Source organism: Hippopotamus amphibius, chromosome 4 (assembly GCF_030028045.1).
Source record: "Hippopotamus amphibius kiboko isolate mHipAmp2 chromosome 4, mHipAmp2.hap2, whole genome shotgun sequence".
NCBI lineage: Eukaryota > Metazoa > Chordata > Mammalia > Artiodactyla > Hippopotamidae > Hippopotamus > Hippopotamus amphibius.
Genome location: NC_080189.1, coordinates 59,356,615 through 59,382,770, shown reverse-complemented (window position 1 = coordinate 59,382,770; position 26,156 = coordinate 59,356,615). Strand labels below are relative to the sequence as shown.

Genomic DNA, 26,156 nt, shown 5'->3' with positions numbered 1-26,156 from the left:
TTTTAATACGTGCGAAAGAGCATCAAAGAATTAAACAGCTCATTAGCAATCACAGTTTTACCGCATGTCAAACCACTGCCTGTGAGCTGTCAGTCCCTTCATGACAAGGCTGCTGCACGACATTCTTCCATTTTCACTTCTTCTAAGGTCTAGTAGGTACATATTTAAAAGATGAAATCAAAAGTTTTATGTCCTCCTGTGCATTTATCTTTATAAGTTCTTACATGTTTTCTAAATTTATCAATAGACTATAGATATTAAAACATTCATTCACATTCTTAAACACACAGTCTACATATGGGTGTGTGTGGGGGAAGCAAATAAGTGATCTATTTATGGTTGGTGTATGAAAGATGACTACCATTTATAACAGAAAATATTTCCAGTGCTTTGGTCTGATTTGGTCTTCGACAGGAAAGAATGAGATGTGGACATCAAGGACACAAAGTAAAAGCAGAAAACTATATGGAATTTCTTAACTCAAAGAATTCCAAGTGCTGGAAGCAGGTAGTCAGCGTTCTGTTATGAAAAAGATCTTCCTTCTAGCGATTTAAAAATCACTCATTTTAAACCTTACTCATTAATACCTAGGTAGTGTAACTTGCCCTAGGTGGGATGAACTATCAATTTAAGGCAGTTTATTAAGCCTATAAACTTAATGGTGGGTTAAAAATAATATCTGACTTGTCCGAGTTGGAATTTTGTTATTTCTTTACATCAAAGATTTATTTTTGATAAGACAAAGCAAAATAATAGGTTTCTATTTTGATAAGCCCTTTCTTCTTTCCCACAGCAGGAAGGCTTTTTCAACTTTTAAATTTCTGAGTTAAAAAAAAAGAAGAATGTAAGGCCAAATTTTATAGTCATTAAAAACATTTTTTATGGTTAGGTTAAACAAACCTTGACTTAGGCCATCTTGACAAGATGTCTGCTTTACATCCAAGTTCTCCAAGGTATCTCCTTTAGAGACATCACCAAGAGATGTTCTTCTCTCAAAGATGTTGTTGTTATTGTTAACTTGAGTCCCATTTTGCTTCAGTAGCCTGAATACCTCAGCTTCCAAATCTCTAATCTGAGAAAAAAAATATCCATTCACGAAACCCTAGATCAGCACTCCTCTCCAAGCACAAAGCAAAACTACCCTACAATTCTTTTTTTTAATTTTATTAAAATATAGTTGATTTACAACGTTGTGTTTAATTTCTGCTGTACAGCAAAGTGACTCAGTTATACATATATATATATATATATATATATTCTTTTCCATTATGGTTTATCACAGGATATTGAATATAGTTCCCTGTGCTATACAGTAAGACCTTGCTGTTCATCCAACCTGTATATAACAGTTTGCTTCTGCTAACCCCAAACTCCCAGTCCTTCCCTCCCCCACCCCCCCCTCCCCTCTGGCAACCACAAGTCTGTTCTCTATGTCTGTAAGTCTGCCTTCCTTTCATAGATATGTTCATTTGTGTTGTATTTTAGATTCCACATGTAAGTGATATCATATGGTATTTGTCTTTCTCTTTCTGACATACTTCACTTAGTGTGATAATCTCTAGGTCCATCCATGTTGCTGCAAATGGCACTATTTCATTCTTTTAAGTGTGTGAGTAATAGTCCATTGTATATGTGTACTGCATCTTCTTTATCCATTCATCTGTCGATGGACATTTAGATTGTTTCCATGTCTTGGCTACTGCGAATAGTGCTATGAACATAGGGGTGCATGTATCTTTTCAAATTACAGTTTTGTCTGACTACCCTATTATTCAGTGGCTTTGAGCATATAACTCACCCGAACTTGCAGGCCTTGAACTTCCACAAGATGAGCTTTTTCCAAATCTTCTATTTTCTTTCTTTCTGCTTCCTGTCTTTTGATGAAATCAAGTTCTCTTAAGAAGAAAATAATAGATCTCATTGCATCACCCAATAAATGAGGAAATGTAAAAATTCTTATCTGAAGCAATGAACTGCCCAGTGAAATAAATAACTAGACAGCTATTTAAATAAACAAAATTCAATCACAGAGAAAAGGTATCTAGCAATGAAAGCAAATAAAATATTTTAATGGATTACAATGTAAAGAAAAATGATTCTGCTTACTAACATTTTCATCTGTAGCTCCTGACTCTAGAGCACCCGTTCATATTTAGACAGAAGCTACTGAACTAATGACCCACCTTGGGTAATTTAGTGGAGATAATTACATGTCGAGTAGGTATAATTCCACATTTATAAAGTCATTTACCTAGTAAACTGATGGAACTGGATGGTAAGAGTTTTAAAAAGATAATTATAATAAGATTGCTTCCTATAAACGACAGTAGAGGGGGGCTAGATAGGTCAGAAACACTGAGGGGGAGCTGTCACTACACACCTGAGGATAATATGGGAAGAAGGAGAAATATCTCCATTTTGAGAGTCTGGAATGCACTATGCAAATCTGGTAGAACTTATTATAAAATTATTACATGAAAAAGAGTTAGGTAGATTTTTGGCAAAAAGAGTAAAAATAGTGATGTACTGAATTCATGGTCGTAAGAACAATTTCCTCCGTTTTTATACACTCTTTATAGCAATATCTTTTAAACATTAAAAACATTTCAGTGATAGATATAACAGTTATGGTGACTCTTACATATATGCTTAGCTTTTAAGGCTTGATATAGAATACAAGAAGAGATCCTGGTGCTACTTTTTATTATTCTAGCTAGCCAGAAGGAAGTGATGAAAAAAATCTGTAAAAATCTCCCTGGTCAGTCTCCCTGAAATTACACCAAGATCCAACAGATGGGAGCGAAGCAGCATTAGCTCAGAAATAGCTGTTGAAATTTAAAAGCAGAGTGTGGTGATGGTCTCTTACTGCAGTGAACCAAGGTCCTTGTGGTTTCTCAACAGCTGAAAAAAGGAAACTAGCAGGACAGGGGGTCTTGCTAGTCAATATTTACACTATCTGTAGTGGGAAAATGCTGAAGTTAACTGATTCTAAGTACAGAGATAGAAGTAGCCTCATCAAGGCCCCAACTGCTGTTTTTTAAGTACTATATCCAACAGTCATCCTGCATGACTTCAGCTGGGCTTCTTGCTTCTAAATCACAGATGTTTCAAAAAGGATAGAGGTTCAAATAAATGTTTTAACAGTTAACTATCGATGATTAACTAACAGCAACAACAACGACAAAACAGGAGGTTGCCAAAAAATTATAGAAGAAACAAAATATAATCACATATGAAAAATGATGTAAGAGATTTCTAAAATGTAACGTCTATTTATGCTTTAACTATGTTCCTTAAAGGCATGACCCTGAGGTCACCTTTTCTTTTCCTCTAGATATTACGAAACTACTGGATATAAACCTTCTTTAGATGCACACAACTATTCTTTAGTCATTAGAAGCTGCTTACTTTTGTTGAAAATCCTTGATCAGTTTCTTTGCCTTGTTGTATTTCTTTTCCAAGGCCTGATACTGGCTTTGTGTCTCTTTGAGGTGCTCGTTCACCGTGTGGCATAATGTCTGAGCCTCAATCCAGTAGCTCTCCAGCTTCAACATTCTTTCTTTATTCTCTTCTATATTCTGCTGGAGTTGGGTTTTTTCTAGTTCCCACCTTACTTTCTCATTTTCTGCTGCTTGCAGCTGGACAAAGCAAATGTCAAAGCAAGGATTATCTGGTTACTTCTTCAGCAAAAACCCCTCATATTTTTATAGCATATTTTAGATTAAATTCCATTGTTACATATACTCATTCATCAAACACACTGAGATGAGAAGAGCAAGTATTATTTTCATCATTACATAGATTATAAAATGGAAGCCGTGAAAAGCGAAAATGTTTGTACAAGGTCACACATCTGATAAATGACAAAACATGGATCTGATTCCAACTCCCATGATCTTTCCATCGCACTATGCAGTATATGAAATTCTATGCACAGGGTAAAAATGTTTTAGTTTGATTCTATCCAATAAACTTCAACACGCTTTTAGAGCTTTTCTTTCTTTTAAAACATATAATTATATGTAAAAAGTTAACTAAAAAGGGAGAGGCAAGTTGGGGAGGAGAGAGGGGTACAAAGCACAGCATGGCCTAATGGTTAAGAGGGGGGCCCTGGAATCATGCAGTTTAGATTTGATTTCCAGCTCTGCCATTATCGGCCTTTAAACCTTGGACAAGTAACTGAGTCCTCTAAGACTAAATTATGTTATCTTTAATCGGAACTGGATATAACACATCAGCACACTTGGAACAGCTCCTTGGGCATAATAATCTGATAAAAGTTATTTTTACTTTGTTTCTATCTCTTTAGATGATGTTAGCACATCCTTTATTTCCATTGACATGAACATACTTTGTAGCTCATTATTTTGCTGACATTGTTCTGAGTTTCTAGAGCCTGATAAACCCCAATTTGCATAAAAGTATAAAAGACAGTGTAAGTAAAAATATAAATGATTGCTGAATTAATTTAAATCTCTCCAATGGAACAGAAAGGCAGCTTCTTGTGGTTTCTGCTTTCAGGGAAGCTTAGGAACAGATAACACACTGGCCCAAATCCCTCATTTCTACAGAAATTCAAGACTGATCTCTTAGGTAAGGAGTCAAAGGTCATTTATTCACAATAACCAGCTAACCTTTAAACTAGTGCTTCATCTACTTCACATGCCTCCGTTAAAATTCAAAAGGATGCAGAGTTATTATAAACTATCAATTTTCAAAATCTAAAACATTCCAAAATCATACAGCATTCAGCAAATGGAAATATACATGCTTTGTGTATATTTTAAACTAAATACATTGGCAAAAAACAGATTACAAAGTAAAAAGTAGTCAAAAACATTTCAAAATTAGGAATTCTATTATCAACATGGATATAAAGAGTCCCAGTAAAGCAAACTAATCTATGGATATTATATGCCAATATAATATTGAGAAAAATATAAAATACTAATTTATAGAATTTTCTAGATTAAATATCTAACACATAAGCTTTGTTAAATCACTTGCAACCACAGAGGAATCTTTTTCCCTGATTGTAACCAACAATTAAAAAAAAATCTTCTATTCGTCCATTCTATGACAAGAAATAATGGCAACTTAAAACAGGACTGGGTTTTTACTGCATCTTTTTTATTAAGCAATGTTGTGTGTCCAAGTTGTTTATTTACCAACTGCTACTAATTTAAAAATTATTATTCACAGAGCTTGGCTGAAACCATGAATGATGTATAGACATGTTTTGACTAAAGAGCTACAGAGTTATTAGCTGAAAATACCATTTAACCAAAATAGCCTTGCTAATTCATCTCCATTTAAAACACATGGAAAAACTATAACAAGTGTATATAATGTGAACAGGGAAACAGATTGTTAGTATTGTGGGAGGAATTATGTCTCAATTTTTTAAAAAGAGCATAACAAATAAAGATTATTGTGTTTTTAAAGTAATTCAAAAGACTTAAATTTTTGAAATTACGTATTTGATAAAACTAAACATAGTTCAAGAAACTTACAAGTACCTCACCATTTACAAATTAAAAATGCCCTTTTGGATGCAGATGCAGAGAATGGACTGGAGGACATGGGGTTGGGGGGGCGGGGGGCGAAGGGGAAGCTGGGACGAAGTGAGAGAGTAGCATAGACATATATACACTACCAACTGTAAAATAGATAGCTAGTGGGAAGCTGCTATATAACAAAGGAAGATCAACTCGATGATGGGTGATGCCTTAGAGGGCCAGGACAGGGAGGGTGGGAGGGAGTCGCTGGAGGGAGGGCATATGGGGATGTATGTATAAATACAGCTGATTCACTCTGGTGTGCCTCAAAAGCTGGTACAAAAGTGTAAAGCAATTATATTCCAATAAAGAGCTTAAAAAAATGCCCTTTTGAATTTTGTTTTATTTCATATATAAACTAAAAATACATACTCCTTTTATCAAGACCTGTTTTTTCCCACAAATTTAAATAATGTGAACTAAACTTGTCTAAAGATTTCTGGTAGCATCTGGCACCGAAAATAAATTATTCATATGTTAATTAAATTTCATAATATTTAATTATTAGAAATTGGAAATTTTCTCTATGAAAGACAATGTGCTATGTTAAAATACATTATTTCTGATGAATAAGTTAAAATACATAAATGACTAAACTTATTCAAAATAAGATACAGACAGATACAGTATAACAGCTTGTGCTTAAGGAATTAGTGGTCAAAATGTAATTCGGATGCTTGTAACTATTATAAACATTTACTTTTTGAGGAAAGCTCAGAGGGAACTGGCCACATATGTGCAAATATGTAAATATGTAAAGAAATTCCTTTAGTCCTTGGGTTGAATTTTTTCACAGCATCTGAAGTTTAAAAAGTACACCATGTACTGGTGCTTACCTTGGTCTTCAATTTTTGAATCTCTGCTTCTGTAACTGCATGTTTGATTTGCAACTGAAAATGGAAAAGAAAGACAAAGATCTGAACTAAGTGTATCTACATTTTTAAAGCCTCAGCAGCTAGCAGAATACCTTATTATATAGCTGTAGGCCTAGAAAAGTGCTGCAGTGCAGCAGGTTGTAAATTAAAATGTCTAGTGTGTAAAATGACTCTCTAGGTGCGGACTAATTAAACACAGGGTTTACGGCCCACACTCTGTAGCATCAGATTAGGTTATGAATTTAATTGCTCAGGGACCAAAGAGAAGGAAACACATTTTCTTGCCCTCTTTGCAGCACTTCCTTTATGATTTGAATGTCAAGGAATTGTTTCCTTGCAGTTTTATGGATTGAACAGCTTCAGCAGCAAGTTGGCCAGTGGCCGCGGGAAGCTTCGATTCCGAATCTGGAAGAAAGGTGGCGCTCTGGTTCCGTGAGTCACGCACTTCAGGTTTAGCAGCTCTTTTACAGCTCAGGCTGCTGCAAAGCTGGAAAAGAGGATGTTGCAGTTCCGCGGCGAAATATGTAATTTTTTTTTTTAATTGAAGGAAAAGCACAGATCTAGATTTCTGTTCTTTAAAAGATCTACTCCTATTGAGGACCTAGACCACCCCCGCCCCCAAAGTTTCAGCTACAGTTTATTCGCCTGAGAGCCACCGTTTAGATGTTTTGCTTCTCCCCTCCCCCTATTTTGTTTTCTTCATAAGCGAAGAAAAACGAAGGAAACATTCATTCCTTAAGGGATAAATAAATACACCAAAATTTACGGAAAACAATTTATGGGTTGAAAATCACTTTTATAAAATCCTTGGGGCCAGATGTTTCTGGAATTCAGAGTTCTTCCAATTTCAGAAACGTTGTAAGATGCATTTTTCCGTAAATTGCTTACTGCCCACAGCAGGTTCTGTGGAGGCACTCTGTAATCAAACGCGTGAATATTTTTGCCAACAAACGTGAATATTCTCACTAAGAGAGGTATATAAAGACTGTAAATAGCATCCTGTCCGTTTTGGTCAGATTTACCACCCAAATGAGTCTACCACAGAATTATTTTTAAAAACTGTTTTCAGAGCTTTTTGAATTTAGGATTGTACAGAGGGAGTGTGAACTTCCCATATTACTGTAATCAAATAAGTCTAAGGTTTTCTTATCGGAAAGATGGCTAATGAAAAGACAGAAATGTGAACCTCTGGAGATCACAGGACCTCATAAAACTCAGCTCTCTCTCTCTGATTTGTAACCTGTATTTCCTTGGTTTTTACCCGGCCGGCAGGGGCATATGGGAAGGATGATGAGGGAAAGAAGTGAGAATCAAGGACAGGGTTCATTCAACACCCTTAGGTGCTGATGAATAAAAAGCCCAGAAACTGAGACCCCCACACTCCTTGCAAAATGCCCCCTCCGTGATGCTTTCAGGTCTCCCGTTAGGTTTAAGGCTCTGCAGGCTACACAGCTACAGCTCTGCTCCTGGTCCTGGTCCTGAGGCGTGATCTTGAAAATTTCAAATTTGATTCTGCCCCACTCACTGATCTTACGCTCCTGCTTTTGCACCTGGTCACTCTCGCAGTCTTGCCTATGCGGCAGGTCTTTCTCCCTTCACCCTCACTGTTCCCAGGAGCTTCTGCACTCAAACAGTCTCTAGAGAGAAAGTATTCTCTGTTAGCACAGCGGCTAGCACAGAAAAAGTCCTCTATAAAGTTAGCCAAGGCTAAGAAAGAATGATGTGAGGAACTCAAATATGATTACCACAACTCTACTTCTCAGTTAAAAGTGCTAAATGCTGTAAAATGTCACACCTGAAGTAAAGTCCTCTGGTTCTAAGTTGAAGAGCAGCAAGAAATTAAAAGGGCAGATTTTTTGATAAAGTGCAACTATGAGGAAGTGCCGTATTTTATTTTCTCAGTGGTTAACTCCCCGTAGGATAACCAAGTATACTGCAATACAATTTGTTGGGACTTTGGATTTTCTTTGTTTAAATCACCATGTTCTCTAGCAAGCTACTTCTCTGGGCCCTGGTTTCCCCATATGAAAAATGAGAAGGCTAGGTGGGAGGAACCCCAAGGCCCCTCCAAGTACTACAGGTGTGACATTTACGAAATGAAGAGCCTGGAGATGGTTGTCATGGTTGCAGAGTCTAGAAATTCTTGTCCCAAGCCAGCATTTTCATTTCTATGAATGCATACACTAGATTAATCCACTGATGTGTGGGTCAAACCTAGGTGAAACTGTGAAGCAGCCAAGTTGATTTTCAGTTATTCTACCCCTCTCATCTCAGCGAAAGATATAATAGAAGAGAGCTGAACTCATAAGCAGTGAGGTGAGAACACTGATAAAAGCTTGGAATGTTAGTACAGCCCAACCCTTTAGCTACAGGAAAGCAGAATGAAGTCGGTAAATTCAGACATTATTCAGAAGATGGACAAAAGTTTTAGTGCAAGGTTTCTCCCAGTACTCATAAGGCTGAAAATTACAGATATGTGATTAGTTTAATCCTGCATGCACATTAAGAGAATGTCTACAAATCCATCACTATTAACAGGAAAAGCATTAAAAATAAACTAATCAAACCCTTTCATTTTATATAGGAAGAAACTGTTTCATTGCAAATGAATGTGAGGGAGGCAGGACAGGCACTGTTAACCTGTTCAGACAGGGAAAGAGGCTCAGAGAAGTCACATGGCTTCTTCAAGTTCCCAGCAGAAGCAGGAGGTAAAGTGGAAATTATTCTAGGCCTGCCTCCACCTACCTCTGTTCCTGCCTTCCTTATGCACCTCATCTGAACCAACTCTGGGATACATTCTTCATTTGATCATCACAGAAACCCTGAGGCATATATGATCATGGTCACCTCCCAGGTGAGAAAGTGGGACTCCACCTGGAAACCATGGATCATTTCTGGTAGTCTGAGTATTCTGACACTACATACCATATGGTGCTCAATCAGATGCTGTTATTAGTCATGGAACTTAGAAATCTCTCCTCATTATTCAACCAGCATTTACTGAATGAGACTACATGCCAGGCGCTATGCTAGTCATTGAGGATACACAAACCTGACACAGAATATACCTTTGAAACACTTACTACAGGGAGATTAATAAATACCACCTCCTGAGAGATATCTGTTCCCAGCTGCCTGAGAAAAACTTGGAGAGAAGCTTCAGATGACCTGAGGCTTTGGCCCACGTATCATATCTCCAACTGTGGACCCTGCCTCCCAAGCAAAATGGGCACGATGGGCCTGACATACATCTGTTTCATGAGGAAGAGGAAACTGCTTTTCAAAGAGGTGAAGTGACTTGACCAAAGAAGCACAATGCATACAAAGTTGAGTTTTCTTATTCTAGAGCAGTTCTTCTTCCACGTTTAATCAAAGTACCAGTGTAAGTGTTCGCAGACAATCTCAAGACTGGTCAGGCTGACTGCAGGGAGCAGGGTCTACAGGACTGGTTAATAGAAACAGAGCCTGAAATACCTGTTGGAACTTTTGGGCTTCAGAGAATCTAGGTTTGGAGAAAAGACTTGGGAAGGGAGGATACAAATAAAAAGAAAAGGTTATGGAACTTCCTAGGTGGTGCAGTGGTTAAGAATCCGCCTGCCAATGCAGGGGACCCAGGTTCGAGCCCTGCTCCAGGAAGATCCCACATGCCACAAAAAATAATAATAATAAAATAAATAAATAAATAATTAAAAAAAAAAAAGAAAAGGTTAAAGACTGCAGGTCAGTGTCTTTCAACTTATAAGACCAATCTCTTTCACCTCTTCTGTGATCTTGAACATGAATACCATCGATATCCACCCCAGGATTACAGCACAAATAAACACATGCACTCCTATGGAGAACAGCAGCTCTCATATAACATTCTGCAGGTGTACCTGCTGTGTTTATTTTCTGTTTATTTCTTTCAAAAAGATGAACACAGAACATGTACTCATCACTGAACCAATATAATCCAAATATAACTGCACTAGATATAGAAACATCCTTATACATAAACATTGTAAGACTGAACTTTTGTACTCTTTACTTATCCTATGCAAGAATGTAAAACATTTTTTCTTTAAAGAGGAAAAATGTTATCTTCACAGGAAAGACTGTAAGAGCACTCCAGTACTAGAGATTTTACAATCAGATAAGAGTGACATTCTCTGTTTTTACTTTACAAGGGCAAAATAATAACTGATATTTGCATACAACTTTATGAAGTGGTTTCAAGCATTGGAATCGGAATTTTTACAACTATCTTTGTGATCATTTCATTCCCATGAGTTTCACAAAAGAAGAAATCAGGGCTGTTTTTGCCTATACTTTGGTGCTGTTAAAATGAAGTTGTGCCATATTTCTTTATAATTTCTGCTCAAAGGTTTACATATGGTACCTATCTTTATATTAACAGAAAAAAATAGAAAAGATTAAAAAAAGAAAATTAATATTGAAGACAGTGTTTTTAGAAAAGAAACAAACTGAAAAAAATTTTTAAATGAAGAAAATATTCATAGACTAAAACAAAAACACAAATATAAAACAATGAAAGCAGATCAGAAGAAAAAAAATAAATGAAAGGAGGCCTACTTCAAGAAACTGATAAAAAATTTTAAGTACAAGGTTAAAATTATACAAGCATCCAAATGTCTGTTGTCATTAGACTTTTCCTTTACAGTATGCAATACCAGTTCAAAACAATGAAGTTTGCCCTACAACATTTTCAGAGAAAAAGGTTGTGAATCAAAATATTAAAACCAGCTAATTATCATTCCTATGTCATGATAATTAGAATTAGAGGGGAGGAGAGGCAGATAAGCATATGCTATGGCCATTATTTTGTTAAATAGTAAAGACATAGCTGCTGATTTGCTTTCTATACTGCTGGGAGAAAATACCCTAAGCCTGAGTCAAAGTTACTCAAGGGTGATCTCTAGAAGGACAGAATTTAAAATGAATAGAATTAAAAATTTTAAGCCACAAATGAAAATCTGATTTATCTAATGCCAAGTAGGTAAAAAGATAAAAAACAAAACAAGAAGCATAGAAGTTGTAAAATATGAAATAAGATGTAAATTCTAATATTAAAATGATTAAGTAAATACAAATGGGGTAAAGTCACCAATTTACTGACAAAGACTCCCAAAGTAGTATAAAAGTAAGATTTAGGAATAGGTAGACTGAAGGAAACACAATTGTGCAAAAGGATACAGAATGGCTGAAAACAAAGAGATGGAAGAAACAGATGCTGTGAAGCAAATATGAAGCAAAAGAAAGTCTGTGTTGAATTTTTACTGTCGGACAAAATAGAATGTGGAATAAAATGCATCATTAGAAACAAGGGAAATGTTATAATAAATTGAAAAGTTGTACTAATCCTGAACATATATGCAGCTAAGAACAAAGATTTAAAATACATAAAACTACAACTGTTAGAATTATAGGAAGAAAGAAACAATTGTAGCTGGTAATTTTAACATACGCTTTTTAGAATTAGTACATCAAGCCAACAAAATCTAAGCCAGAGAAGATGTGTATGTTTGTATCATAAATACAAATATATAAATTTAACACATATAAATTTCATGCTCAAGCACAGAATGTGTGTGCTTTTTGCATATATGAGGAATATTTAAATACAACTCTTTATAAATTAAGCTACAAAAGAAGTCTTGAAAATTCTAAATAGCTACCATATGGAATGTGTTTTCTGAATAGTGTGATAAAATTAGAACCCAATAACAAAAGGATAGCAAAATAAAGTGGGTATGTATGGAAAGTAAAATATACCATTAAATAATTCTTGTGTTAAAGACAAAATTGCAAAACAAATTACATGTAAATGGCAGTGGCATTCTAAATGTGAAAAAAAAAAAAAGTGACATACTCAGAAAAGATACTTAGAAAAAAATTATAGCTTTAAATATACTTATCAGAATGTAAAGGTTATCAAAAATAAATGTACTAAATGCAACTGATTAATAAAAAAATTAAAAAGGAGGAAAAATAAAGATATTGGTAGGAAATAAGTATTTTTTAACTAAAAAATTAGAAATGTAAAGCTAACATGACAGATGAATTCTAGAAAAAACAACTGAGAAAAAATTGAAAATATTCAAATAAAGAAAAGGAAGAATGGGGGAAGAAAGATGGCAGTGAAGTAGAAGGATGTGGAATGCATCCCTCTCCACAGATGCATCAGGAATACACCAAAAGATGCAATAATTCCCACAGAAAACCAGCTGAACACCAGCAAACGACCTTGGACACCAGAAAGGACTGCAAAGATCCCGACATAACTGGGTAGGACGGGGGGGAAAAAAGGAGAAAGAGGAGGAGAAGAAAGGAAAGGGACGGGTCCCACAACCTAGGGTGCGGGGATCTGAAACAGAGGGGAGATTTCCTAATTTGGGGAAACATCCCTTATCTGATGGGGAAACCCCTTCTCCAACGGGGAATTTCCCTGGGTCAGAAGGGAGGCATTTGAGACTGTTCAAAGAGGGTGAAGCGGCTGAGCTGTGGAAGACGGGAAAGAGTGAGAAACACAAGGAAGGTCTGCACCACGGCTCAGCGTGTCCGGACTGAGACATTGGTTCACAGCTGAACAGGGGGCCTGGCAGCTGGAACGTGGGAACCGGAGAACTGATTCAGGGTGAGAAACATGGTTGGCAGTGGGGAGACAGACTGAGAGGACAGGAGGGAAGAAATCCGCAGCGGAGAGAGCCTACCATGGAAAGCTGCGCAGCCATAGTGGCGGCTGGATACTGCTGACTCACAAGCAGGGGGGAGCAGCTGCAGGTGTAGCCTCTCTCTTGGCACCTGCGACTGACAAAGGAAGGACCCTTGTGGGCCTAGCTAATGCACCCAGGGGATAACAAAGGCCCCCACTCTAGGCTGGCCTAGAGTGCCTGCAGCCAAGAGCCAAAAGCCCACAGAGTGGTCCAGCTCTGGAGACATTCTGTTTACACCTGAGCTGCCGGGGTCCCACTGCAACAGGCACCGCCACGGCCGACTGAGCTTCCGTGCCCCAGGCAGGGCGCCCCCGGCAGTCACAGCAGGTGGGAAGAGCCGCGGTTGGAGTCGCTCTCTCGGCCTGAGCTGCCCAAGCCGCCATGCCCCAGGCAGAGCGCCACTGCTCACTCACTCCCAGGGGAAGGAGCCACTATTGTACCCTCTCTCTCCCCACACAACAGCACTTACAGATGAACAATAAAGGAAGCTCTGCTGGTCGCAGAATAATACAAAAAGCCCAAGGCAGGTAGAAGGACGCTTACAGCTGAGACCCCAAGGAAACAAATATTAGCATTAATTCTATTGATCTGGTCCATTCTGGGGTCAGTTCTAGTTGTTGTTGTTGTTGTTTTTTTTAATTATGATCATAGTCCTAAGGGATCTGCGTGTTTTATAACATTTTTTTATTCTATTTTATTTTTAGCCTTTTAATATATTTTGATTTCTAGCTAACTTTTTTTGCAGTGCTGACTGTATCTCTCCTACCTTCTTTTCATCTCTATCTTTTATACATTTCTATTTCCTTCCTTTTCTTTTCATATTTCTAGTCACACTACGCTCTTCTGTTGCCCTGTCTTCTATCCTTTTTTAGTTTATTTTATCTTAATATACTTATAAGCAACATTATCGGTCTGCTCTGCTTCCTTGCTTTATTCTCCAGAAGACACACTGCTTTGGTATTTATTATTAGGTTTTTTCTTTATCTTATTTCTAAGTATAATTGTCTGATTTCATTCTGAGAATCTTCAGTCTGTCTGGTGGTACTCTTGCTCTTTATTATATTTGATCCTAGCTTTCAAAATCTTCCTGGGTTTGTGTTTGAGTGTGTGTGGTGTGTTTTTTTGTTTGTTTGTTTGTTTTTGTTTTTGTTTTGTTCTGTTTTGGTTTTGAATTTCTGTTGGTTTTCTCTTTGTCTGATTGCATACTGGGGTTCTTCTGTCAGGTCTTTCTAGTGCCTTATGTTCTACTGGATTCAGTATTTGTGTGTGTTATACATGTATGTGTTTCCTAGACTTAGTATTTGTTTGACTCAACACTCTGCCATTAGTCTGGGGCTTGGAAAGTCTTCTTTACATCCCTTTATTGCCAGGACAAGCAACCTCTGAAGTCTGGACTACTATGAGAAAACAAAGGAACACCATGCAGGCAAAGGAGCAGGAAAAAAACCCACAAGACCAAATAAATGAAGAGGAAATAGGAAAATTGCCCGAAAAAGAATTCAGAGTAATGATAGTAAAGATGATCCAAAATCTTGATAACAAAAACAGAAAATACAAGAAACAATTAATAAGGACTCAGAAGAACTAAAGAGCAAACAAACAGCAATGGACAACAAAATAACTGAAATTAAAAGTACTCTAGATGGTATAAACATCAGAATAACAGAAGCATAAGAACGAATAAGTGATTTGGAAGATAGAATGGGGGAACTAACTGCCGCAGAGCAGGAAAGAGAAAAAAGAATAAAAAGAATGGAAGATAGTCTCAGAGACCTTGGGGACAACATTAAGCACACCAACATTCAAAATCATAGGCATCCCAGAAGAAGAAGAAAAAAAGAAATGGTCTGAGAAAATATTTGAAGAAGTAATAGTGGAAAACTTCCCCAACATGGGAAAGGAAATAATTCACCAAGTCCAAGAAGCACAGAGAGTCCCATACAGAATAAACCCAAGGAGAAATACACCAAGGCACATATTAATCAAACTAATGAAAATTAAACACAAAGAAATAATATTAAAAGCAGCAAGAGAAAAGCAACAAATAACATATAAGGAAAAACCCATAAGGATAACAGCTGATCTTTCTGCAGAAACTCTGCAGGCCAGAAGGGAGTGGCAGGATATACTCAAATTCCTGAAAGAGAATAACCTACAGCCCAGAATACTCTACCCAGCAAGAATCTCATTCAGATTCAACAAAGAAATCAAAAGCTATACAGACATGCAAAATTTAAGAGAATTTAGCACCACCAAACCAGCCTTACAACAATTGCTAAAGGAACTTTTCTAAGTAGGAAACACAAGACAAGGAAAACACCTACAAAAACAAAGCCAAAGCAATTAAGAAAATGGGAATAGGAATACACATGTCAATAATCACCTTAAATATAAATGGATTAAATGCTCCAACCAAAAGACACAGACTGGCTGAATGGATACAAAAACAAGACCCTTACATATGCTGCCTACAAGAAACCCATTTCAGATCAAGGGATACATACAGACTGAAAGTAAAGGAATGGAAAAAGATATTCCATGCAAATGGAAGTCAAAAGAAAGCTGGAGCAGCAATACTCTTATCAGACAAATTAGACTTTAAAGACTATTACAAGAGACAAGGAAGGACACTACATAATGATCAAGGGATCCATCCAAGAAGAAGATATAACAATTGTAAATATCACCCAACATAGGAGCACCTCAATACATAAGGCAAATGCTAACAAGCCATAAAAGGGGAAATCAACATAAACACAATAATAGTAGGAGACTTTAACACCTCACTTACATCATCCAAACAGAAAATAAATAAGGATACACAAGCTTTAAATGACACATTAGACCATCTCGACTTAATTGATATTGATAGGACATTCCATCCAAAAACGACAGAATACACTTTCTTCTCAAGTGCACACGGAACATTTTCCAGGATAGATCACATCTTGGGTCACAAATCAAGCCTCGGTAAATTCAAGAAAATTGAAATCATATCAAGCATCTTCTCAGACCACAATACCATGAGACTAGATATCAATTACAGGAAAAAAACTGCAAAAAATACAAACACATGGAGGTTAAACAATACACTATTAAACAACCAAGAAATCATTAAAGAAATCAAAGAGGAAATCAAAAGATATCTAGAAACAAATGACAATGAAAACACAACAACCCAAAACCTATGGGATGCAGCAAAAGCAGTTCTAAGAGGGAAGTTTATAGCAATACAGTCTTACCTTAAGAAACAAGAAAAAGATTGAATAAACAACCTAACCTTACACCTAAAACAATTAGAGAAAGAAGAACAAAGAAACCTCAAAGTGAGCAGAAGGAAAGAAATCATAAAGATCAGATCAGAAATAAATGAAAAAGAAAGGAAGGAAACAATAGCAAAGATCAATGAAACTAAAAGCTGGTTCTTTGAGAAGATAAACAAAATTGATAAACCATTAGCCAGACTCATCAGGAAAAAAAGGGAGAAGATGCAAATTAACAGAATTAGAAATGAAAAAGGAGAAGTAACAACGGACAACACAGAAATACAAAAGATCATGAGAGACTACTGCAAGCAACTATATGCCAATAAATTGGATAACCTGGAAGAAATGGATACATTCTTAGAAAAGCGCAATCTTCCAAGACTGAACCAGGGAAAAATAGAACATATGAACAGACCAATCACAAGCACTGATATTGAGACTGTGATTAAAAATCTCCCAACACACAAAAGCCCTGGGCCAGATGGGTTCACAGGCAAATTCTATCAAACATTTAGAGAAGAGCTAACACCTATCCTTCTCAAACTCTTCCAAAATATAGCAGAAGGAGGAACACTCCCAAACTCATTCTACAAGGCCACCATCACCCTGATACCAAAACCAGGCAAAGATGGCACAAAAAAAGAAAATTACAGGCCAATATCACGGATGAATATAGATGCAAAAATCCTCAACAAAATACTAGCTAACAGACTCCAACAGCACATTAAAAAAATCATACACCATGATCAAGTGGGGTTTATCCCTGGGATGCAAGGATTCTTCAATTGATGCAAATCAATCAACGTGATACATCATATCTACAAATTGAAGAATAAAAACCATATGATCATCTCAATAGATGCAGAAAAAGCTTTTGACAAAATTCAACATCCATTTATGATAAAAACTCTTCAGAAAATGGGCATAGAGAGAAATTACGCCAACATAATAAAAGCCATATATGAGAAACCAAAAGCCAACATCATCCTAAATGGTGAAAAACTGAAAGCATTCCCTCTAAGAACAGGAACAAGACAAGGGTGCCCACTCTCACCATTATTATTCAATATAGTTTTGGAAGTTTTAGCCACAGCAATCAGAGAAGAAAAAGAAATTAAAGGAATCCAAATTGGAAAAGAAGTAAAACTGTCACTCTTTGCAGATGACATGATATTATACATAGAAAACCCTAAAGACTCTACCAGAAAACTGCTAGCACTAATTCATGAGTTTAGTAAAGTAGCAGGATACAAAATTAACGTCCAGAAATCTCTTGCATTGCTACACACTAACAATGAAAAAGCAGAAAGAGAAATTAAGGAAACTCTCCCATTCACCATTGCAACAAAAAGAATAAAATACCTAGGAATAAACCTGCCTAAGGAGGCAAAAGACCTGTATGCAGAAAAGTATAAGACACTGATGAAAGAAATCAAAGACGATACAAACAGATGGAGGGACATACCATGTTCTTGGATTGGAAGAATCAACATGTGAAAATGACTGTACTACACAAAGCAATTCACAGATTCAATGCAATCCCGATCAAATTACCAACGGCATTTTTCACAGAACTAGAACAAGAAATCTTACGATTTGTATGGAAACGCAAAAGACTCTGAATAGCCAAAGCAATCATGAGAAGGAAAGATGGAGTTGGTGGGATTAGGCTTCCTGACTTCAAACTATACTACAAGGCCACAGTGATCAAGACAGTATGGTACTGGCACAAAAACAGAAATATAGATCAATGAAACAGAATAGAGAACTCAGAGGTAAACGCAAACACATATGGGCACCTTATCTTTGACAAAGGAGGCAAGAATATACAATGGAGAAAAGACAGCCTAGCCTCTTCAATAAGTGGTGCTGAGAAAATTGGAGAGCTACATGTAAAAGAATGAAATTAGAACACTTCCTAACACCATACACAAAAATAAACTCAAAATGGATTCAAGACCTAAATGTAAGGCCACACACTATAAAACTCCTAGAGGAAAACATAGGCAGAACACTCTGTGACATACATCAAAGCAAGATCCTTTTGACCCACCTCCAAGAATAATGGAAATAAAATCAAGAATAAACAAATGGGACCTAATGAAACTTAAAAGCTTTTGCACAGTGAAAGAAACCATAAACAAGACAAGAAGGCAACCCTCGGAATGTGAGAAAATACTTGCCAATGAAGCAACGGACAAAGGATTAATCTCCTAAATATACAAGCAGCTCATGCAGCTTAATATCAAAAACGCAAATAACCCAATCCACAAATGGGCAGAAGACCTAAATAGACATTTCTCCAGAAACATACACATGGACAACAAACACGTGAAAAGATGCTCAACATCACTAATCATAAAAGAAATGCAAGTCAAAGCCACAATGAGGTATCACCTCACACCCATCAGAATGGCCATCATCAAAAATCCTAGAAACAACAAATGTTGGGGAGGGTGTGGAGAAAAGGGAACCCTCCTGCACTGCTGGTGGGAATGTAAGTTGGTATAGCCACTATGGAAAACAGTTTGGAGGTTCCTTAAAAAACTAAAAATAGAACTACATATGATCCAGTAATCCCACTCCTGGGCATATACTCAGAGAAAACCATAATCCAAAAAGAAACATGTACCGTAATGTTCATTGCAGCACTATTTACAATAGCCAGGACATGGAAGCACCCTAAATGCCCATCAACAGATGAATGAATAAAGAAGATGTGGCATATATATATAATGGAATATTACTCAGCTATAAAAAGGAATGAAATGGAGCTATATGTAATGAGGTGGATGGACCTAGAGTCTGTCATACAGAGTGAAGTAAGCCAGGAAGAGAAAAACAAACATTGTATGCTAGCTCATATATACGGAATTTAAAGAAAAAAAAAAAAGGTACTGATGAACCCAGTGACAGGACAAGAATAAGGATGCAGATGCAGAGAATGGACTGGAGGACACGGGGTTGGGGGGTTGGGGGGGCGAAGGGGAAGCTGGGACGAAGTGAGAGAGTAGCATAGACATGTATATAATACCAACTGTAAAACAGCTAATGGGAAGTTGCTGTATAACAAAGGGAGATCAACTCGGTAATGGTAATGGGTGATGCCTTAGAGGGTCAGGACGGGGAGGGTGGGGGGGAGTCGCGGGAGGGAGGGGATATGTGTATATATACAGCTGATTCACTTTGGTGTACCTCATAAGCTGGTACAAGAGTGTAAAGCAATTATATTCCAATAAAGAGTTTAAAAAAAAAAAAGACAATTGATGAAAAACAAAAAAAAAAAAAAAAAGAAAAAAGATAACTAGCTATAGGTAGTAAATATTTCAGCATTTTAAATCTATATTATAAAAATATAAGTTAATAAATATGAATGCCTAGAGGAAATATATAAATTTCTTGAAACACGGAAAACACCAAACTTGGCCCAAGAAAAACTTGAAAATTTGAAAAGAGTAATAGCTATTATAAAAATGTATTTAAAATCTTCTTCCACAAAGGCACAGATGGTTTTATAGCTTAGTAATAACAAACTTTAAGGGAACAAAAATTTCGATCTTATGCAAGTCATTAAGTCTCTCTTATGAAAGTCATTTCTGAAAATAGACAAATAGACTTCTTAACTTATATTGGAGCTAATATAACCTCTGTGGCAACTTTTGATTAATCCACTCTAGTTAAGATTTTCTATTACTTATAGGTTACACTTACATAATAGAGGGGACTATAAAATTTGAGAGAGGGTCAGAAAAAAAGGCTTGAATTAAACAGGTATATTCCATAAGCTTGGATTAAAAGAGTCAATGTGATAAAAATGCCAGTTTCCTGCAAGTTAATTTACTACCTTAATGTAATTACAATTAAAAAATGCAAAGAAGTTTTTCAAAGCAGTTAAGGTGATTCAAGTGTTTTCTTGAATAAGCTGAAAAGTAAAGGAATTTCTGAAGAGAAGAGTTAGATGGATGTGATTTATTCCATCAGTGTTTTATATATGTTCTAACAGTATTACGCCAAAGATTAATGAGAAAATGGAACAGAATATGAAGGCCAAAAGCAGTCCAGAGTGTAAAGGCACAAATACTGTAGATAGTAATGCTGGCCTTCCAACCAGAAGGAAATGGGTAAATGAGCATTTAATAGAAGTGCTAGCCCCCCTTGTCAACTATTTGGGGCAATTAAATTAGGTAGCTGTCTTGTAGTATACAACATATTCTAGTGCATGCTTGATCCCATTCACTCACCAAATATTTAACCACCAACTGTACATCAAGAACTGTGCAAAGACTGTGGATCCAATATTCGGCAAAAACAGAGGAGCTTAGAGTCTAGTAGCAAGAAACATAATACGCTTAAAGTAGGAATGACTGAGAAAATGTTATTCTAATGTGCTTTGCCCAAACAGTATAACATATACTTTCGCTTGAAATAATGTAATTAAGAGAACTCTCTGTAATATGAGACTTTCTACAGACGCCAACACAAAATGACTCTACAACTCCACCCCAGGTTTTGTGCATAATCTTGTGAAAAATATTTGGGCATGTATGTTAATCACATAAAGAAATTTACAACTGTGGCAGTGGCAGTGTACAAGATACAAATCTTGTGACAGAGGGCCACACAGTTGATACTCAGTGGCAATCTCCTGAAGAAATGAATATATTCATATGCTAAGTATAAAAGAGAATAAAAGGATTACAAGTGAAATGATGTGGTATTTGCCTGTTCCAGAGGTGGTAACAAACCTCCAATTCTTAAAAACCAGAACGAAAACTACAGATTTGGTTACTCTGGCTACAACTAAATCAGCCATGTTATATAGAGGGGGTCCAGATCATGCAGCAGCCTACACCAATATCAGCAACCATTTTCTGTAAAAGTACAAGTAGCAAATAATTTAGGATTTCAAGGCCATATGGTCTCTGTGCAACTACTCGGCTTTACTGTTTTAGAATAAAAACAAGCACAAACAATAAATAAATGGATATCCATGGCTGTGTTTGCATAAAAACTTCATTTACAAAAAAAAGGCAGTGGACCAGATTTGGCCAATGGGCCACAGTTTGCCAACCCCTGCTCAAGATCACGCAGCTGTCTGCACTACGGGGTCCACTTCGAACAATATTTATGGAGCACTGAGTCCTTGGTTCAATTCAGAAAATGGAGGCTATAACCTTCCATATACTATTTCTGCTTTTTTAGGCTCCTTAGCTTCCATTAAAAAAATGTGCACCCTATTTCCAGCTTAATTATCTAACAAAGAGTAGGGGTCATACTTACCTGGCAACATGGAAGAGCTATATAATACGCTTTTGCCAGGGCGCACAACCTTGTCCTCGCTGCCTCAAAGTTGGATTGAGAGTTACAACACTCAAGGAAGATTTCTTAAAGAACAAATAGTTCAGCTACTCTTCAGATAATATGTATTACTGCCCAAACAGGAGCAGAAGAGAAAGAGATTATACCACTTCCTCCCACTGTCACTTCCTGTAGAAGAACTTTCTTTTTCTGCATTTTCCTTTGGTTTGAAGATATCGGTTACTCTAGAAAGCTTTATAAGAAATGGTCCTCAGATAGGCATTGCTACTTCTACTATAAGAGAATTCTAATCATTATATAATAGTGCACACTTCATTGTCACCAAGACGTTTGTATCTGATTTAGAACTCGGAATAGTCATAAATCATCTGAAAAAACCATAAGAGTCCTCAAGGACTCTGTGAACTATATAAATGGAAATGGTTCAACCTGACTAATAATAATACGTGGAAGAGAAATGGGCACTCGAAACACACTGGGTGACATAAATAAATTTCTATGTTACCAAGAAAAGCCACTCTGGTGGCAACTTGGCATTAAATACAAATCCCCCAAATATTCATATTCTTTGATCTAATAAATCCACTGTAAGAAATTATCCTAAGGATAACTGATTGCAATATTTATTGCAATATTACTTTTAATAATTTAAAAAGACCTGGAAACAAAGGAAATGCTCCAAAACAAAGAATTAAGTAAGTTATATAAGATCCATAAGATGAAACAGTAAATAAGCATCATTTATGGAAAAATATTTGATGACATGGGAAAATCGTAATAATACACTTTTAGGTATCAAGAGCAGCAATTTAACATAGTATACTTCCTACAGTCCCAAATACCACAATATTGGGATTAGGAATGATTTTTTGGCATTTATACAAATCTGTATTTTCCAAAACTCCATAATGAACATAAATTGTTTTATTTAATAAAAACCTGTATCTGAAAAGCACATTCACTTTGACACTGGTCTCACAACTATAAATTTGTCAGAGGGAATTAAAAAGGTAAGTTAATATATTAGGTGTATTAGGTATAACATGAGAACACATAAAATTGACCTGTTTATAATACACCAAAATTAGAAATTATAAATAAAATTAGAAATTAGAAATCTGAAATTATCATCCTTGTTCTCATGTGTAGAAGAGTATACTTTCCAAGTGGTCAAGTCCCTAAGAGACTTGCAACCACAGAACAGTGGTTTTCAAGTCACGGTGCTTCAGGGTTATTGTGCGGAGGTTGTAAATAATGACATACTTGTCTTCAACAATGGAGGAGGTTCCAAAAAACAAATGCTTAGGGTCCCATTCATCACTGCTTCTGTTTTACATGCTGGGTCCTGAGAAGTTAACTTGGATGAAGGGTTGTTGCGGTTATCTGCATTCACCCCCTCAGGATCCATTCCTGGCCCTTTCCACAGCTCCTGCCTCAGGAGGCTAATCTCTTCAGACTTCAAGACTGAATCTCCCAGGCTCCCCTGCCTGGGTTAGGCCAATGGGAGACGTCAACAGGAGGACAGAAGGGTCTTGGTACATTATCACCCTTACCCCAGGATGTAGTTTTTAGCAGTGGCTGCATCTTATAAAACTGCAAATGCTGAATGGCCCTCCTTCAAAAAAAGCTAACATCTTTCCCTCTTTACCCATTAAGCCAGAAGATCATAACAGCTTCCGCTGTTGCTGGTCCCTGTGCACTGTACCATCCCTTGGTAGTTCTGTTAACTCTGCTCAAAGTGCATTCATTAAGCTTTCTTCAATTAAACCACCTGGGAATATCATCTAATCCCTGTTGGAACCTTGTCTATTTTAGGAAAAGGAAAAAAAAAAGCCTTTTTAGAAATCACTGCCTTCGAGGAAAGCCAGCTCCCAAAACTTTCATAAAGCTTTAAAAATATAACCTTAACACAAAAACTGCACATTTAAGCTATAGCTTGAAGTTACGGAACAGACAAGTTAAAAACTGTCACTAAGACAATGAAGCATTTAAATTAATGATTGTGGAATGAGATCTCCTTAACTTTTGCCTTGAAATTCAATAAGATTCAGGACAATCTGTTATTAAAGGGCTTTCTTTTGAAAACTGATTATTCTTAATACATTTTCCAAACATATATACTGTATGTTTGAATGAAATGGACAGCTATAGAGAAATATTTTGCAGATCAGCAACTTACCTCCTTGAATTTGTGACTAAGCTTGCTTGTGTCCAGGTCTGATGGGGAAAACATGTCCTCGTTCTCAGGCAGCTCGAAGACTTCAATGGCGATGTCACTGCCAGGAAGAACAGGTCCCACCTCATCTTCCTCTTCATCCGTGGCATATTCTCCTGTCTGAAAGGAAGGGGATTTCAGAAATCCAGCTGTCCTTCCTTACCCATGTGGAGGTAGGTCATCTTAAAATATTTTATAAAAGAGAAATAAAATATGTCACCAAATGGTAAAGTGTAAGTAGGCTAAATGGTAAAAGTGTAAGTACGTTTTGGAGTCAAGCATGCCTCATGCAGCCTGTGTTACAAACAAATGTTAGTTCAAAGATCCAAAGTGATGTGTCTATGCTGTATATAAGTGCATTTCTAAAATATCTGATAGTATCAGCAGTATCTTTAGTAAAGCCAAAAAAATCTTTATTTTAAATCTAAGTATTTGATGTTTCACTAAATAAAATTATGTTGCTAAGGGAAATAAGTAATTCCTTTAAATTCCCACCACCTGTAATGAATAAGTCACCCAATACTGACAGCAGGAAAGAAGGAAGGGGAGATCAAAAGATTCATACAGTTGGAAGGGACCTTAATTAAGCCTTATAAAGATTTAGTAGATTAAGTCTCCTAGGTTTTAGAGTTCAATCAGCTCTGTTTCATTTGTTTGTTTAACTAATATGGTGGCTAACTAGTGACCTAAAGGATAAACCAAAGGTTTTTAACTTACAGCCTACACGGGCGTATTGCCTTGCCTGTATAGTACTACTTTGATAAATCTCAACATTTTTGGCAATGTTAAAAAATTTCACCTAAGATTCTAGATTTCCAATTTTTCTTAAGAAAGCCAAAGATCTGGCAATATAGGCACATTACAACATGATAACCACTGGCCAGAGTCAGCAGTGGTTGTCCCTTCGCATGGGTCACACACTTTCTAATATACCACACTTCCATAATTCACTATTCTAAGCTGTTAGCATCACTCCTTCATGATACCCACGGGTCCCTGTAGGCATCTGAGTTCATGACCCCTGGAACAAATTTTCCTACTCATCACTAAGTTCCTTAATATTATTAGAAAGTAGCTTCTCTCCTGGCAGCATCAGGCTATGAGACTCTAACTCAAAATAACTGTTTGAAATCTATACGTTCTCATATAATTTAAAGATAAATCACTGATTCACAGGGTTGAAAAACAAGGTTCATTTAGTTCACCCCTGTTCCTTCAGGTAAGATGACATTTAATACATGAAACAGATAGGGATTCATATTGCCTTTAAAAAAATTTCATAGTGTACTGAGTGATCTATTCCTTTGATTAAAGAGGCTTAGTATCTGATTGTTATTTTTTCTTTTGGTTCTACACTACATTCTTCTTGCTAAACCTGAAACAGTATTTACTTGACTATGTTTGCAAATGAAGGAATTCCAGTCATTAACCTCAATGTAAGAATTCCTAATTTATGGAAGACCATTATTAAATTGCCATTCTGACTTCTTTCAAATTAAAATAATTCTAGTTTTCCTCATAGGTCTCATTCTCTGCAATTGTCTTTGCGCCTGTACTCTGACTTCTCTCCAAGTTCTTGATATTTCTCTTAAGTTGTGGTGCCCAGCAGTAGACACAATTTCTGTTAAGGAATCTTGGGGCTGTTGACCATGGTGAACAAACAAAGGATGCTTAGCATCCTCAGATTCTTCTTCCACACACAGAGACTATCATCGCGACGACTCTGACTTTGGGGGCATTTGTGTATAGAAGTAAGCTCAGGATGTTTCGTACAGAGCAGTGATGACGTATTTGCTTAGCTGCATCTTAGTTAGAACCCCCTTCCCTCCCCTCTCCCCAGATATAATCAGAGATGCTCTGACTGAAAGGGAAAGAGCTGGATGGCCTCCATCCTGATACTGTATAGCTCATTAGCACCTGGAACCCCAGGAGTCTTTAGAAATGAGTTTGAAAATGTCTAAACTGTAAATACCATTCTAAGTGTCTTTGGCACTGGCAGGGCAAGGTAGCTGACCACTGGGGCTGGTTGGTTTCAGATAGCTTCCATTCATGGTATGAGTAGTTCCTTTAAACCTTAAAAGGATTCTAATTTGACTTGGTGTTTTTTTTGTGATATTCTATAAATTAATTCATCTCCTATTGATACATATTTTTAGAATAATGGCACTTTATGAATCCCAGTGATGTTAATTAATAGAAATGTAGCAAGG

General features: G+C 36.7%; 1 protein-coding gene across 1 annotated transcript in view; it reads right to left on the bottom strand.

Moving 5' to 3' along the window:
• Positions 1-26,156, bottom strand: part of PPP1R9A (protein phosphatase 1 regulatory subunit 9A) — a 296,085-nt gene that overhangs the window by 42,551 nt on the left and 227,378 nt on the right. The window contains 5 exon segments of the mRNA XM_057731848.1: positions 901-1,072; positions 1,799-1,895; positions 3,409-3,638; positions 6,395-6,448; positions 23,911-24,066. Coding sequence (XP_057587831.1) covers positions 901-1,072; positions 1,799-1,895; positions 3,409-3,638; positions 6,395-6,448; positions 23,911-24,066 — 709 coding nt within the window.